Here is a 13,779-nt window from a genome sequence, read left to right on the forward strand (position 1 = left end):
AGCTCTTGGAATTGTGTGAATTCCGGTGTTCTTGGCCGCGACGCGCTGCCGCCGGGAATGTGTTTGGATGGCGGCCATAGTTCCCGGCAGCCTGCAGGTGCCGTATCGGACGGCCACGCGCGACTCGCTCCTCATTTCACTGCCTCTTCTCCCAAAATGACAATCGCGACTTATCGCGTCCCCAGCATCCGCAGAGCCTCTCGCCGAGTGGTTTAAAGACGGCTCGTCGCCGGCGGGGAAGGAGAGCGTCCTGAACACGGAGCGCGGACGGATCCACTCGCTGCGCCTTCCCACGGTCCGGGCGACAGACAGCGGCACTTACAGCTGCGACGTCTCGAACACCAACGGCCGCAGCGGCACTCTGACCGTGAGAGGTAAGTCCCCGGCTTCACCGGCACGCCCCGGTTATACGGTGAAAACACCACAACGGTCACCTCAGGGGGAGCATTTTCACCCCAGGGGGGTTGGGCTCTGAGACGCCCCCCGACACACACATTTTACGATCCGCACGACCTTCAGAAAAGTAAATGACGGGACTTTTCATTGGTGGGTGGTCTGGAGACTCCGCGCATTCAATGTTTTGTGGTCTTTCTCTGCTTATTGTGTCTCGGTTTCCAGGGTTACCGACACAAGACGTGGCCCCCCACTTCACTCGGGTTTTGAAGAGCTGCTGTGTGACGGAGGGTCAGGATTTTGTGCTGGAGTGCGAGGCGCACGGGGACCCCGCTCCCGAAATCACGTGGCTGCTAAACGGTAAGGCTCGTTAACCCGCGCATTAACCCCTTCTGCGCCAGGCGGTGGGCTGCTGTGCACTGGCACCTGAAGGGTTAACCATGGCTGCCGTAATCTGTTCTTGGCATTTGGGCATCTCTGCCCGGCGGCCGGTTTTCTGCTTCGAGAGCACTGGTGACCGGGGGGGTGATGGGGCAGCACGGCGCAGAGCGGGGGGCTGCTGATTTATTTTATGCGGGTCATCCTTAAATCCACCTTCTTATAGACTTTATACGACTGAGAATCCTAAAATATTCCGGACTTTACAGGATCTTTTATGCATAAAGAACGATTCTGGTGTAAATTTTACAAAATTGTTCTTCTGATTGAATTGTTTCATTTGTTGCTACGGTGACAAGATAAGGCTTTTCAAACTTTGCACCGAAATTAGCCTTTATTCATGACCACAAATATGCCTTTAGTGTAACGTAACCGCGAACCGATTTGCATTTTTTGCTCTTATTAGTGGCAAGAAAGTGAATATTTTTTGAGATTTTAGTTTTAAAAACATCGAAATCTTTTTTTGGGGAGACTTTGCACGTTTTCTGCTTCTCTGTCCCGAGAATGTGCAGTTCTGCTGCTGACCTCTCGGGGGCAGCGCTGCAGCTGATATTTTCCCCGCTCCCTCGCAGGCTCCGCAGGTTCCAGCTTTAGGGACTTTGATTTGGTAAAATTCAGCAAATTTCTAGGGATCTGGAGATTTTTTTTCCTGTTTGCTAAAAAAAAAAAAAAAAAAAATGATGTTTAAATCTTGTGTTTTTAACACGGGATCTCATTATTAAAGTCTGTGTGTAGAGTGCCGTGCGACTACGAGACTGTTAATAAAGGGATTTAACAGAGGGCAGGAGGAGAGTTTATTTAAAAGGAGAAGAAAAGTTAGAACAAGAGGCCAGAATCTAAAACGGCCTCCCAGCAGAAGTGGTAGAGGGTAATACAGTGAGGGGATTAAACATGCATGGGATAGACATACGGCTCCTGAATCTAAGACGAGACCAACAACTGATTAAGGTTTGAGTCTTTACAGCAGGAGAGACGGGCGACTAGCCGGGGGCCGCCGGGGGGCCGATCTGCAGGCAGGTTCTGTGTTTGTAACCTTTTGTCTGTTGCAGATCAGCCCATCCAGTACGCCCGCTCCACGTACGAGAGCGGCGCGGCAGCACTGACCGTCCAAGACGCTCTTCCGGAAGACGAGGGGGTCTACGTGTGCCTGGCCCGAAACCGCTGCGGGGAAGCCTCCTGTCGGGCGACGGTTGCTGTAACAGGTAACATGCGCAGCGACAACGTGGGGGGGATTCTACAGGTAATACGATGCTTTCCTCTCTAGCACTGAGAGGGTTAATCTTGGCAAATGGCCGATTCTCTCCAGAATGTCTATGCCGATTACTGTGTTGGGGAGCCCCGGTGATTGAAGCCCCTGTCCGGCAGGACTCGGTGGGTTACGCTTCGGGCCGCGAGCAGCCGAATTCCTGGATTAATGGAATTAGTGGAAAAATCCCGCAGGTCCTGGCGCTCGGTTCGGCCACAAATCAGCGTAATCCCGCGTTATATACGTCTATTTACTGTACGGGAGCGCGAGCCGCGTCTGGAACGCTTCACGGAGCCACAGGATCCTGCGCTGGCCTCAGACAGGAGCCCTTATTCCTCTATATGGGGAGGAAAAATGGTATTGCCTCGGTCAGGGGCTTTTGCTTCTATTAACCCCTTCCATGTTGGAAGGCAGGCAACTTATTGTACTAATGTTCACCAAGTCCATCATCCCCACAATCGGCCCCCTCGGCAGGGTTTAGTGGCTGCTGATGGCTATTAACATGACCTATGAGCGGTAAATTGGCCCCGGCACGCGTGGTGCGTGTTCGTGTGTATGTTATATGATGAGAGTTGCATGCAGAGAGCCACGTGTTCTGTGGAGCGTGAAATCGGTGTCAGACCGGATTTGTGAATAGCCACTTACCCCACGTGGCAGCATCTCGTGGGCCACGGTCTGTGGGGGCTTTCACCCCGAAATCTGTAATTAAATATTGTTTTTCATTGGGATTTAGTAATTGGATCCTTCTGCTGGTTACCATGGTGATGAGACCACTTTGCATCAGAGCTGCTCGTTAAAAATCCAATGCAGATCCCACCCGTGGATTTACAGAAAAACCTCCGCTGCGGGGTCTCCCAAGACCCCAAATCTGCCCCGTCACTATTATCCGTTCACCCTTTGTGTGCCAGGAGCCCCGCGGTGCAGAATGATGGCTGTCGGTGGTCCGGCTGCATCCTCTGGGGGGGGAACGTGGTTAATGCTTACAGGTGCGAGATCTGTCTGAGAGGACCTAAAATTGCCTGAATTGGCCGGAGTTTGGGGAGGTTTACGGACGGCCTGCTCCACATTCCCGAAATCTCGGAAGGACCGCGTTTGGGGCAGAAGCGGCTCCGTCTTTCCTTTTCCCTTTCAGAATAATTACATTTTGGGCTTTAGTTTTGTGACTTTATATCCCAAATTTCCGTGGATCAAATCGATGAGCTTTTTGACATTGCGGATTTTACGTGTATTAAGCGAAGGGTGAGCGGGCGTCAGTGGCCCCCGAGGGCAATATTTCTTCAGCTCGAACACCCACTCACTTTAACACCTTACACTTACATCCACTCTCCCTCGCACCAACCCTAGGCTCATCGCTCACACTCCTTGCACTGACACACGCACTCACACTAACACTGGGGCTGTTAATTAGCACTGGGGGGCACGTCACGCTCCTGCGCAGGTCTGCCGTAAAGTCCGCATACCATAAATCTTTATATGAAGCCCCTGCAGTGATTGATGAAATTTGCCCCCCCCCCCGGGTATCTGGTCCAGTTCCTGGTTTTGGATCCAGCGCTGTCTCTGCGCAGCGCATTCCTTTTTTTTTTCCTGCGATGCACCGGCTGCGTGGCGCATGCACAGAACCCTGCTGCTGTCACCTGCTCTGCGCAGCTTTTAAGGAGTTAAACCCATTTCTCCTTCAATAGATTTATGATCTCCTCGCCGGATGATTGTGTCGCTCCATACATGGTAACGCAGCGCAGCGCGGATTCCTCGCTCCGCCGACCGCCAGGTTAGGCATTAATTCCCTCGCTTCCTGAGCTCCGTGCCAAAGATTCTTCTCGGGGACTAAACACAAAGTGCTTTGTAACAAATGCATTTCCTTGGAGAAGACTTCGTGCCGGGACCCGGAGAGCGGACTCTGCAATACAAGCATCAGACGATGCTGACTCTGCCGCAGGCTGCCACCCGTCACAGCTTCCTTTCATTTAACGTAGAAATCACAAAAAAGAAGTCTATAAAGTGTTAACGACCCGGTTTAGTTATGCAGTGAGGGGATTTAAACAGACATGGGATAGGTAGTAGATAAGTGGAACAGCCTCCCAGCAGAAGTGGTAGAGGCTAATACAGTGAGGGGATTTAAACATGCATGGGAGAGGTGGTAGATAAGTGGAACAGCCTCCCAGCAGAAGTGGTAGAGGGTAATACAGTGAGGGGATTTAAACATGCCTGGGATAGGCGGTAGATATGTGGAACAGCCACCCAGCAGAAGTGGTAGAGGGTAATACAGTGAGGGGATTAAACATGCAAGGGATAGACATACGGCTCCTGAATCTAAGACGAGACCAACGACTGGGCAGAAGTAAGGGGCAGATGGGGTATTAGGTAAGTGATTTGTGGAGATGGCGGCTGCCCAGCGAGGGGGGTAATTCTGAGTCAGGAGATGATCTGGGAAGTTGCCGCAGACACAATACTTCTCTATTTTTATTGCCGAATTCCTCAGTTTCTGTTCCAGTGAAATCCCATCTTTTGGATCCATAAAAAAATCTTGTCTATTTTTTGCCGGTCTGAGATCCGCGCGCGAGGAGATGGGAAAATCTCCGGCCCCGACGAGGGCCGGCGGCCAACTTCCAGACTCTAATAATAAGTATTTATAAAGCAGCGACGGGCCATAAAATAAATGGTGCAATTACGCGGACGGTTAGGACCTGAGCCGTGATAGACGTTCCCGCGCAGCGACTCTTTCTATAGCTCTGTACCCTATAGCAAGGCCCGGAGATACATCCCGGCGCCCCTAGGCATCCGACGGGCAGGCCGTGGTTCAGGATACTGTGTAGAACTGGTGCAGGACTCGGCAGAGAGTAATAAGCTCTTTAATATAACATACAGACCGCCAGCCGTGGGCTCCGTGGATCGGTGCGCCGAGCACCGCTGAATCCACATTTACAGATCTTATTGATAAACGTGTTATTGTACAGCGCTACAGAATATGATGGCGCTATAATAACCAATAAATAATAATAAATATACCTAATAAACTAATTTTGCATTTACCCCCCGGGTGATATTTAGCAGAAATGTTTCCGGGCTTGGTTCTATATTTATATATGTTTATATTTTATTATATTTATAGATTTATATATATATATATATTTATTTTATATTATATTTATAGATTTATATATATTTTTATTTTATATTATATTTTATATTATATTTATAGATTTATATGTATTTTTATTTTATATTATATTTATATTTTATATTATATTTATAGATTTATGATATTTGTAGATTTATATTATATTTATTTATATTTATAAATTTCTAGATTTTTGCTGCTTTCCAATTGATTAGAAGATGCTGGAGCGTAAAGGGGGGGGGCAGGGGCAGGGGCAGATTTACGGCTGACCCGGAGTAATGGATTGTGGCTATTTCAGGAGTGGAATGGTGTGGGAAAGCCTGCGCTTTAATATGTATACATTACGGATTTTCCATACCAAGTATTGCTGTCTGTCTCCGTGGGATGAGGGGGGGGCTCTGTCCGGCCCCCGGCCCGGAGCGTCTCGGATTCAGGCAGTAATGCGGCCAGTTACATTGTGTTATTTGCGGTAAAAGATATTTTTTCTCCAAAAACACACATTGTACAGCGCTGCGGAGTATGACGGCGATATATAAATAATAACACGTTGTACAGCGCTGCGGAGTATGACGGCGATATATAAAAAATAACAACACACATTGTACAACGCTGCGGAGTATGACGGCGATATATAAATAATAACACATTGTACAGCGCTGCGGAGTATGACGGCGATATATAAATAATAATAATAACACACTTTGTACAGCGCTGCGGAGTATGACGGCGATATATAAATAATAATAACACACATTGTACAGCGCTGCGGAGTATGACGGCGATATATAAATAATAACACACATTGTACAGCGCTGCGGAGTATGACGGCGATATATAAATAATAACACACATTGTACAGCGCTGCGGAGTATGACGGCGATATATAAATAATAATAACACATTGTACAGCACTGCGGAGTATGACAGCGATATATAAATAATAACACACGTTGTGCAGCGCTGCGGAATATGACGGCGATATATAAATAATAATAATAACACACGTTGTGCAGCGCTGCGGAGTATGACGGCGATATATAAATAATAATAATAACACACATTGTACAGCGCTGCGGAGTATGACGGCGATATATAAATAATAATAACACACATTGTACAGCGCTGCGGAGTATGACGGCGATATATAAATAATAATAACACACATTGTACAGCGCTGCGGAGTATGACGGCGATATATAAATAATAATAATAACACATTGTACAGTGCTGCGGAGTATGACGGCGATATATAAATAATAACACACATTGTACAGCGCTGCGGAGTATGACGGCGATATATAAATAATAATAACACATTGTACAGCGCTGCGGAGTATGACGACGATATATAAATAATAATAACACACATTGTACAGCGCTGCGGAATATGACGGTGATATATAAATAATAATAATAACACATTGTACAGCGCTGCGGAATATGACGGCGATATATAAATAACAACACACATTGTACAGCGCTGCGGAGTATGACGGCGATATATAAATAATAATAACACACATTGTACAGCGCTGCGGAGTATGACGGCGATATATAAATAATAATAATAACACATTGTACAGCGCTGCGGAGTATGACGGCGATATATAAATAATAACACATTGTACAGCGCTGCGGAGTATGATGGCGATATATAAATAATAATAACACACATTGTACAGCGCTGCGGAGTATGACGGCGATATATAAATAATAATAACACACATTGTACAGCGCTGCGGAGTATGACAGCGATATATAAATAATAATAATAACACACATTGTACAGCGCTGCGGAGTATGACGCCGATATATAAATAATAATAATAACACATTGTACAGCGCTGCGGAGTATGACGGCGATATATAAATAATAATAACACACATTGTACAGCGCTGTGGAGTATGACAGCGATATATAAATAATAATAATAACACACATTGTACAGCGCTGTGGAGTATGACAGCGATATATAAATAATAACACACATTGTACAGCGCTGCGGAGTATGATGGCGATAAATAATATCGGTCACATTACAGTTTTTCTCTGATATAACCCCCCCTTTGTTACCCCCCGCGCTGCGCTGTATGCGGGAGCCGCCATCTTGCTGCCCCGTCGTGGGGTATAAATCTCCCGTCGCCCTGAGGTATCTGTGATAATAGCGTTACGGAGGGACCTGCGCGGCTGGAAACAATCTCTAGGGCTAGAGGCTCATGCGTTGTCCGCTAAAACAACGCGGAGAGAATACAGGAAGCGGCTTCCAACTTCCTGCTTGGGTTGACGGGAGAGAACAGGAAGCGGCTTCCAACTTCCTGCTTGGGTTGACGGGAGAGAACAGGAAGTGGCTTACAACTTCCTGCTCAGGCCAACCAATGGGATTCCGATACAGTCTCCACTGGGGTATCATGGGAAACAGAGGGGAATTTGCATGAAATGTGTGTTTGGTGTCAGAGAATGAAACGCATTAAACGAGCCGATCATTAAATAAAATTAAGAGCTTATTCAGGACTGGATACAATGAGGATTTTATCTCAGAAATGACACAATATAGATAAAAAATATTTCAGAATTATCGCCACTTAACCCCTTCCAGCACCTGCGGTGGTGTTAAAATTGCTTATTTTCTCCCTATTCGCTTGGCCTCTTTTACAGAAAAAAAGTCAGTGAGGAAGGTGGAGGGCGTCCCGGCAGCCGTGGCCATGGGGACCTTTGCCCCAGCCTTTGTGAAGGGTTTGAGTGATCTTCATGTCATGGATGGAAGCTCCGTTGTGATGACGGTGGAGGTGTCAGGTAAACTATAGAATGAGCGCCTATACATTATATCATATTATATTAAATTACTTCATATTATAATACTATACATGAGATATTTATATATATATTATTACTATATATTAAATTATTTTATATTTATAATACTATATATTATATTACTTTATATTATATTATTACCATATATATGAGAATATTAGATATTGTATTACTTTATATTATTACTATATGTGAGATTATTAGATATTATATTATTACCATATATATGAGATTATTATATTTGATATTATTATTATATATGAGAATATTAGATATTGTATCACTTTATATTATTACTATATATGAGATTATTAGTATATTATTACCATATATACGAGATTATTAGATATTATATTACTTTATATTATATGATATTATTACTATATATGAGATTATTATATATTATATTTTATATTATTATTATATATGAGATTATTACATATTATATTTTATATTATTACTATATATGAGATTATTATATATTATATTTTATATTATTATTATATATGAGATTATTATATATTATATTTTATATTATTATTATATATGAGATTATTATATATTATATTTTATATTATTATTATATATGAGATTATTATATATTATATTTTATATTATTACTATATATGAGACTATTAGCTATTATATTACTTTATATGAGATTACTTTGGTAGCCAAACCCAAATTGCGCTTCTTTTAACTCTTTCTCAGCTGCTCCTCGTGCCGAGGTGATTTGGTTCCATAATGGGAAAGAAATCCAGGAGAGCGAAGATTTCCACTTCGAGCAGACGGGTGACCGGTACAGCCTGTGTATCCAGGAGGTGTTTCCGGAGGACACCGGTACCTACACGTGTGAAGCGTGGAATACCCTGGGACAGGCGAGGACAGACGGTGCGCTAACCGTGCAAGGTGCATACGTGATTTACCTCCAGCCACACAACTGATTTCATTATACATTATACAGGGGCCGGCTCACTGATTTATCTATACATTATACAGGGGCCGGTCACTGATTTATCTATACATTATACAGGGGCCGGTCACTGATTTATCTATACATTATACAGGGGCCGGTCACTGATTTATCTATACATTATACAGGGGGCCGGTCACTGATTTATCTATACATTATACAGGGGGCCGGTCACTGATTTATCTATACATTATACAGGGGCCGGCTCACTGATTTATCTATACATTATACAGGGGCCGGTCACTGATTTATCTATATATTATACAGGGGCCGGTCACTGATTTATATATACATTATACAGGGGGCTGGTCACTGATTTATCTATACATTATACAGGGGGCCGGTCACTGATTTATCTATACATTATACAGGGGGCCGGTCACTGATTTATCTATACATTATACAGGGGGCCGGTCACTGATTTATCTATACATTATACAGGGGCCGGTCACTGATTTATCTATACATCATACAGGGGGCCGGTCACTGATTTATCTATACATTATACAGGGGGCCAGTCACTGATTTATCTATACATTATACAGGGGCCGGTCGCCTATTTATCTATACATTATACAGGGCCGGCTCGCTGATTTATCTATACATTATACAGGGGCCGGCTCACTGATTTATCTATACATTATACAGGGGGCCGGTCCCTGATTTATCTATACATTATACAGGGGCCGGGTCACTGATTTATCTATACATTATACAAGGGCCGGTCACTGATTTATCTATATATTACACGGGGGCCGGTCACTGATTTATCTATACATTATACAGGGGGCCGGTCACTGATTTATCTATACATTATACAGGGGGCCGGTCACTGATTTATCTATACATATTACAGGGGCCGGTCACTGATTTATCTATACATTATACAGGGGCCGGTCACTGATTTATCTATACATTATACAGGGGGCCGGTTTACAGTCACTGATTTATCTATACATTATACAGGGGGCCGGTCACTGATTTATTTATACATTATACAGGGGGCGGTCACTGATTTATTTATACATTATACAGGGGCGGGTCACTGATTTATCTATACATTATACAGGGGGCCGGTCACTGATTTATCTATACATTATACAGGGGCCGGTCACTGATTGAAATATATATATTTTGTGTAATTATAGTTATTTCTCCCCATTGGTCTCTCAGAGCCGCAGGAAGGAATCCAGCCTTGGTTTATCAGCAAACCTAAATCCATGACTTTGACTCCGGGGCAAAACGCCCTCATTTCCTGCGCCATCGCCGGTGATCCGTTACCCGAGGTGACGTGGCTGAAGGACGGGCGTGCGCTGAGCGGGGCCGAGGTCCTGCAGAATGAGGACGTTTACACGTTAATCCTGAGAAACGTGGAGGAAAGCGACGTCGGGCGCTACGAGATCAGACTGAGGTATGGACTTCCGCTATATCAGGGTGCTGCGCATGCACGTCGCAGGACAGAACGTATAACCCCGTCCAACCTGCGCGGAGCTGGGGATGTGTCTGTCGCCCCTGAGCGGGAATGGCACTAAATTTATCATTATTATTATTATTATGTTTTTTTCATGTTGAGAAATTTCTGGAGGATTCTCCCCGTTTGGCTGAAGAGATTCAGTTATTTGTTTATTGAAAGGATTTATTAGTAACTTTTTTTCATTTATTAGAATTTAATCTCCTGATATATTCTGGCCCTCGATTCTCTTTGGAATTCACCTCTTTTTAGGGTTAGAGGCTCGCTGTTGAGATTCGGCTGCCTGTCTCTCCCCCTCTCTCCCCGTCCCCCCGTCTCTCCCGGTCTCTTTCTGTCTCTCCCGGTCTCTTTCCGTCTTTTTCTGTCTCTCCCCTGCCTCTCCCAGTCTCTCCCCTGCCTCTCCCCGTCTCTCCCCTGCCTCTCCCCGTCTCACCCCTGCCTCTCCCTGTCTCTCCCCGTCTCTCCCCTGCCTCTCCCCTGCCTCTCCCCTGCCTCTCCCCTGCCTCTCCCCTGCCTCTCCCCTGCCTCTCCCCTGCCTCTCCCCTGCCTCTCCCCGTCTCTCCCCTGCCTCTCCCCGTCTCTCCCCTGCCTCTCCCCGTCTCTCTCCTGCCTCTCCCCGTCTCTCCCCTGCCTCTCCCCGTCTCTCCCCTGCCTCTCCCCGTCTCTCCCCTGCCTCTCCCCGTCTCTCTCCTGCCTCTCCCCGTCTCTCCCCTGCCTCTCCCCGTCTCTCCCCTGCCTCTCCCCGTCTCTCTCCTGCCTCTCCCCGTCTCTCTCCTGCCTCTCCCCGTCTCTCCCCTGCCTCTCCCCGTCTCTCCCCTGCCTCTCCCCGTCCGTTGATGGCAGGAAGTCCGGACTCTCACGGCTCACACGATGACCCGTAAGGGAAAGGTCTCGCTGGCGAAACGCGCGGGAGGAACAAATGTTTTGGGGATTTCTGTCCGTTTTTTCCCAGCAGTTTGTGGACGAGATTCCTGAATCTGAATGATTTCAGACGGAGCTCTCGCGGGAGTTCTGTATGTTATGGAGGGGCAAAATCATGTGTTATATAGAGGTAGCGTGTGTTATATGGAGGTAGCATGTGGTATTTGGAGGCATGGTGTATTATGTAGAGGCAGTGTGTGTTATATGGCGGCATCCTGTGTTATATAGAGGTAGCGTGTGGTATATGGAGGTAGCATGTGGTATATGGAGGCAGGGTGTTTTATATGGAGGCAGCGTGTATTATATAGAGGCAGCGTGTGTTATATGCAGGCAGCGTGTGTTATATGGAGGCAGCGTGTGTTATATGGAGCTAGCGTGTGTTATATGGAGGCAGCGTGTGTTATTTGGAGGCAGCGTGTGTTATATGGAGGCAGCGTGTGTTATATGGAGGCCGCATGTGTTATATGGAGGCAGCGTGTGTTATATGGAGGCAGTGTGTGTTTTATAGAGGTAGCGTGTGTTATATATTTATTCTACTATAACTGCATATAAATGGCTGAGGGTCCTCGGAGTTGTAGTTGGCAGCAGAGTCTCTGATTATGTGGGTTATTATTAGGTGGGTTTCAGGCTAACGAGGGTCCCGAGGTGATAAATCTCTGGAGAGGCGCTTTATATGGAGGCGGCCGCGCGCCGCGCAGGGACCGGAGCATTAAGGATCCATTATATTAAATGTGTTTGCTGGAGGATCTGTGGCGAGCGCCGTGACGGAGGTATTCGCTGCGGCATGTCAGGCACAGAGGGCTCCGCACCTTATATGGTGCCCCTTTTAACTTTTTAATATAAACTTGGACTGGGGGAGGGGGGCCGGGGGCCGGATGTTAACGGAGCTTTTATCCCCGGAGATGTTTTATGCCGAGTTACTGAAAAAATATAAAAAATGCCGCTTTATACAAAAACCTCGTGTGGGTTCAGCCCGCAGCTGCAGAGCTTCCAGGTTTTGGGTCCGCGGGACGGGTTTTCGGGGGTCCGATCTGCGTATAGCCGCATTTATCTGGAGTCCAGACATAAATACAATTCTAACCGTCCCTGTATTTAGATGCAAAAGCGAGGCGACTTTAACCGACTCGGCACCGGAGCCACCAGCAGAGCATTAAATTATTTGCTCCATCACACGAAGGGTTAAAGGACTGAACCCCATCACCCCCATAATATAAGAGAAATCTCCGGGGATCAGCCCTAAAAAACTTCAGAGTTTAGAATGTCCCGTAATTTATGGCTTTTACCCAAAATATACAAAGAAACCTACAACCTCCCAGTGGATCGGCCCCCTGCGGCCCCCATCTACTCGGCCGTTTCTCCTGCTGTACCGACTCAAACCTTAATCAGTCGTTGGTCTCTTGTTAGATTCAGGAGCCGTATATCTATCCCATGCATGGTTAATCCCCTCACTGTATTACCCTCTACCACTTCTGCTGGGAGGCTGTTCCACTTATCTACCACCCTCTCAGTAAAGTAAAACTGTTCCATCCCACCCTCTAGCGTTAGATTCGGGTCTCTCGTTGTAACTTTTCTCCTTCTTTCCCCAACATCGATTATCCAAAAAATACTTTTATTTTGCATAAAAAAATATCCTGGGAAAGTGAGAGACGCAGAAACCCGAGTATCGGAGAGACTGTCCGGCGCTCTCGCCCCCCCCCCGCGGATACAATGCTCCGATTCTCCGCCCCCCACTCTCCGGGGCAGCTTTATTAACTGGCTAAGTGACAGGCGATTCTTTATCTCTGGCACACACATGGTTAAAAACCTCATGTTTTATTAACACCGTACACACAGCGATCCATGAGATAAAGCCCCCCCATAGAATGCGCCGCAGCACATAATGGTGCAGAGTATGGCTTTAACCCTGCGTGATCTGGAGCGTCTCCCAGCGTTTTCTCGAGTCTGGCTGGAGATTTTTGTTTAGTGTTTTCCGAGTTCCTTCCTGTCGGGGGCTTTCATCTCGTGCCAGAGATTGGGTTTACCCCCTGGGTAATTAGGCAGCAGTCATTTATCCCCCCCCCCCCTGCGTGCAGAAACATGTATTTAATGTGACTGGGGTAAGAGGCGAGGGATATGGGGGTGCTTGGGAGTCGGGGGGATGCTGGGTCGGCTGATTGTCCGAGGGCAGATGGAGTCGGGGTAACGGGGCGGCTTCCTCGAGGATAAAACGGCCCCTTGTTGTTTGCTTGCAGGAACGCGGTGGGTGGATGCAGCTGCCAGGTGTCCCTGACGCTGGAGGAGAAGCGGCCGCTCGGAGGGTAAGTCGGCGCCGGCTTCGCAGGCTGGGAGCTTCTGCTATTTTTTGCTCCGCTAATTCCTGGGAGCCGAACCTAATTCCCCAAATGTGACCCGTGGCGGCGTGCTG

General features: G+C 46.5%; 1 protein-coding gene across 1 annotated transcript in view; it reads left to right on the forward strand.

Moving 5' to 3' along the window:
* Positions 1-13,779, forward strand: part of MYLK (myosin light chain kinase) — a 44,351-nt gene that overhangs the window by 7,955 nt on the left and 22,617 nt on the right. The window contains exons 8-14 of the mRNA XM_053471165.1: positions 186-374; positions 619-753; positions 1,881-2,033; positions 7,852-7,989; positions 8,722-8,919; positions 10,157-10,394; positions 13,607-13,672. Of these exons, the coding sequence (XP_053327140.1) occupies positions 186-374; positions 619-753; positions 1,881-2,033; positions 7,852-7,989; positions 8,722-8,919; positions 10,157-10,394; positions 13,607-13,672 (1,117 nt within the window). The remainder of the gene's footprint in view (positions 1-185; positions 375-618; positions 754-1,880; positions 2,034-7,851; positions 7,990-8,721; positions 8,920-10,156; positions 10,395-13,606; positions 13,673-13,779) is intronic.

This window comes from Spea bombifrons, chromosome 7 (genome assembly GCF_027358695.1).
Source record: "Spea bombifrons isolate aSpeBom1 chromosome 7, aSpeBom1.2.pri, whole genome shotgun sequence".
Classification (NCBI taxonomy): Eukaryota; Metazoa; Chordata; class Amphibia; order Anura; family Pelobatidae; genus Spea; species Spea bombifrons.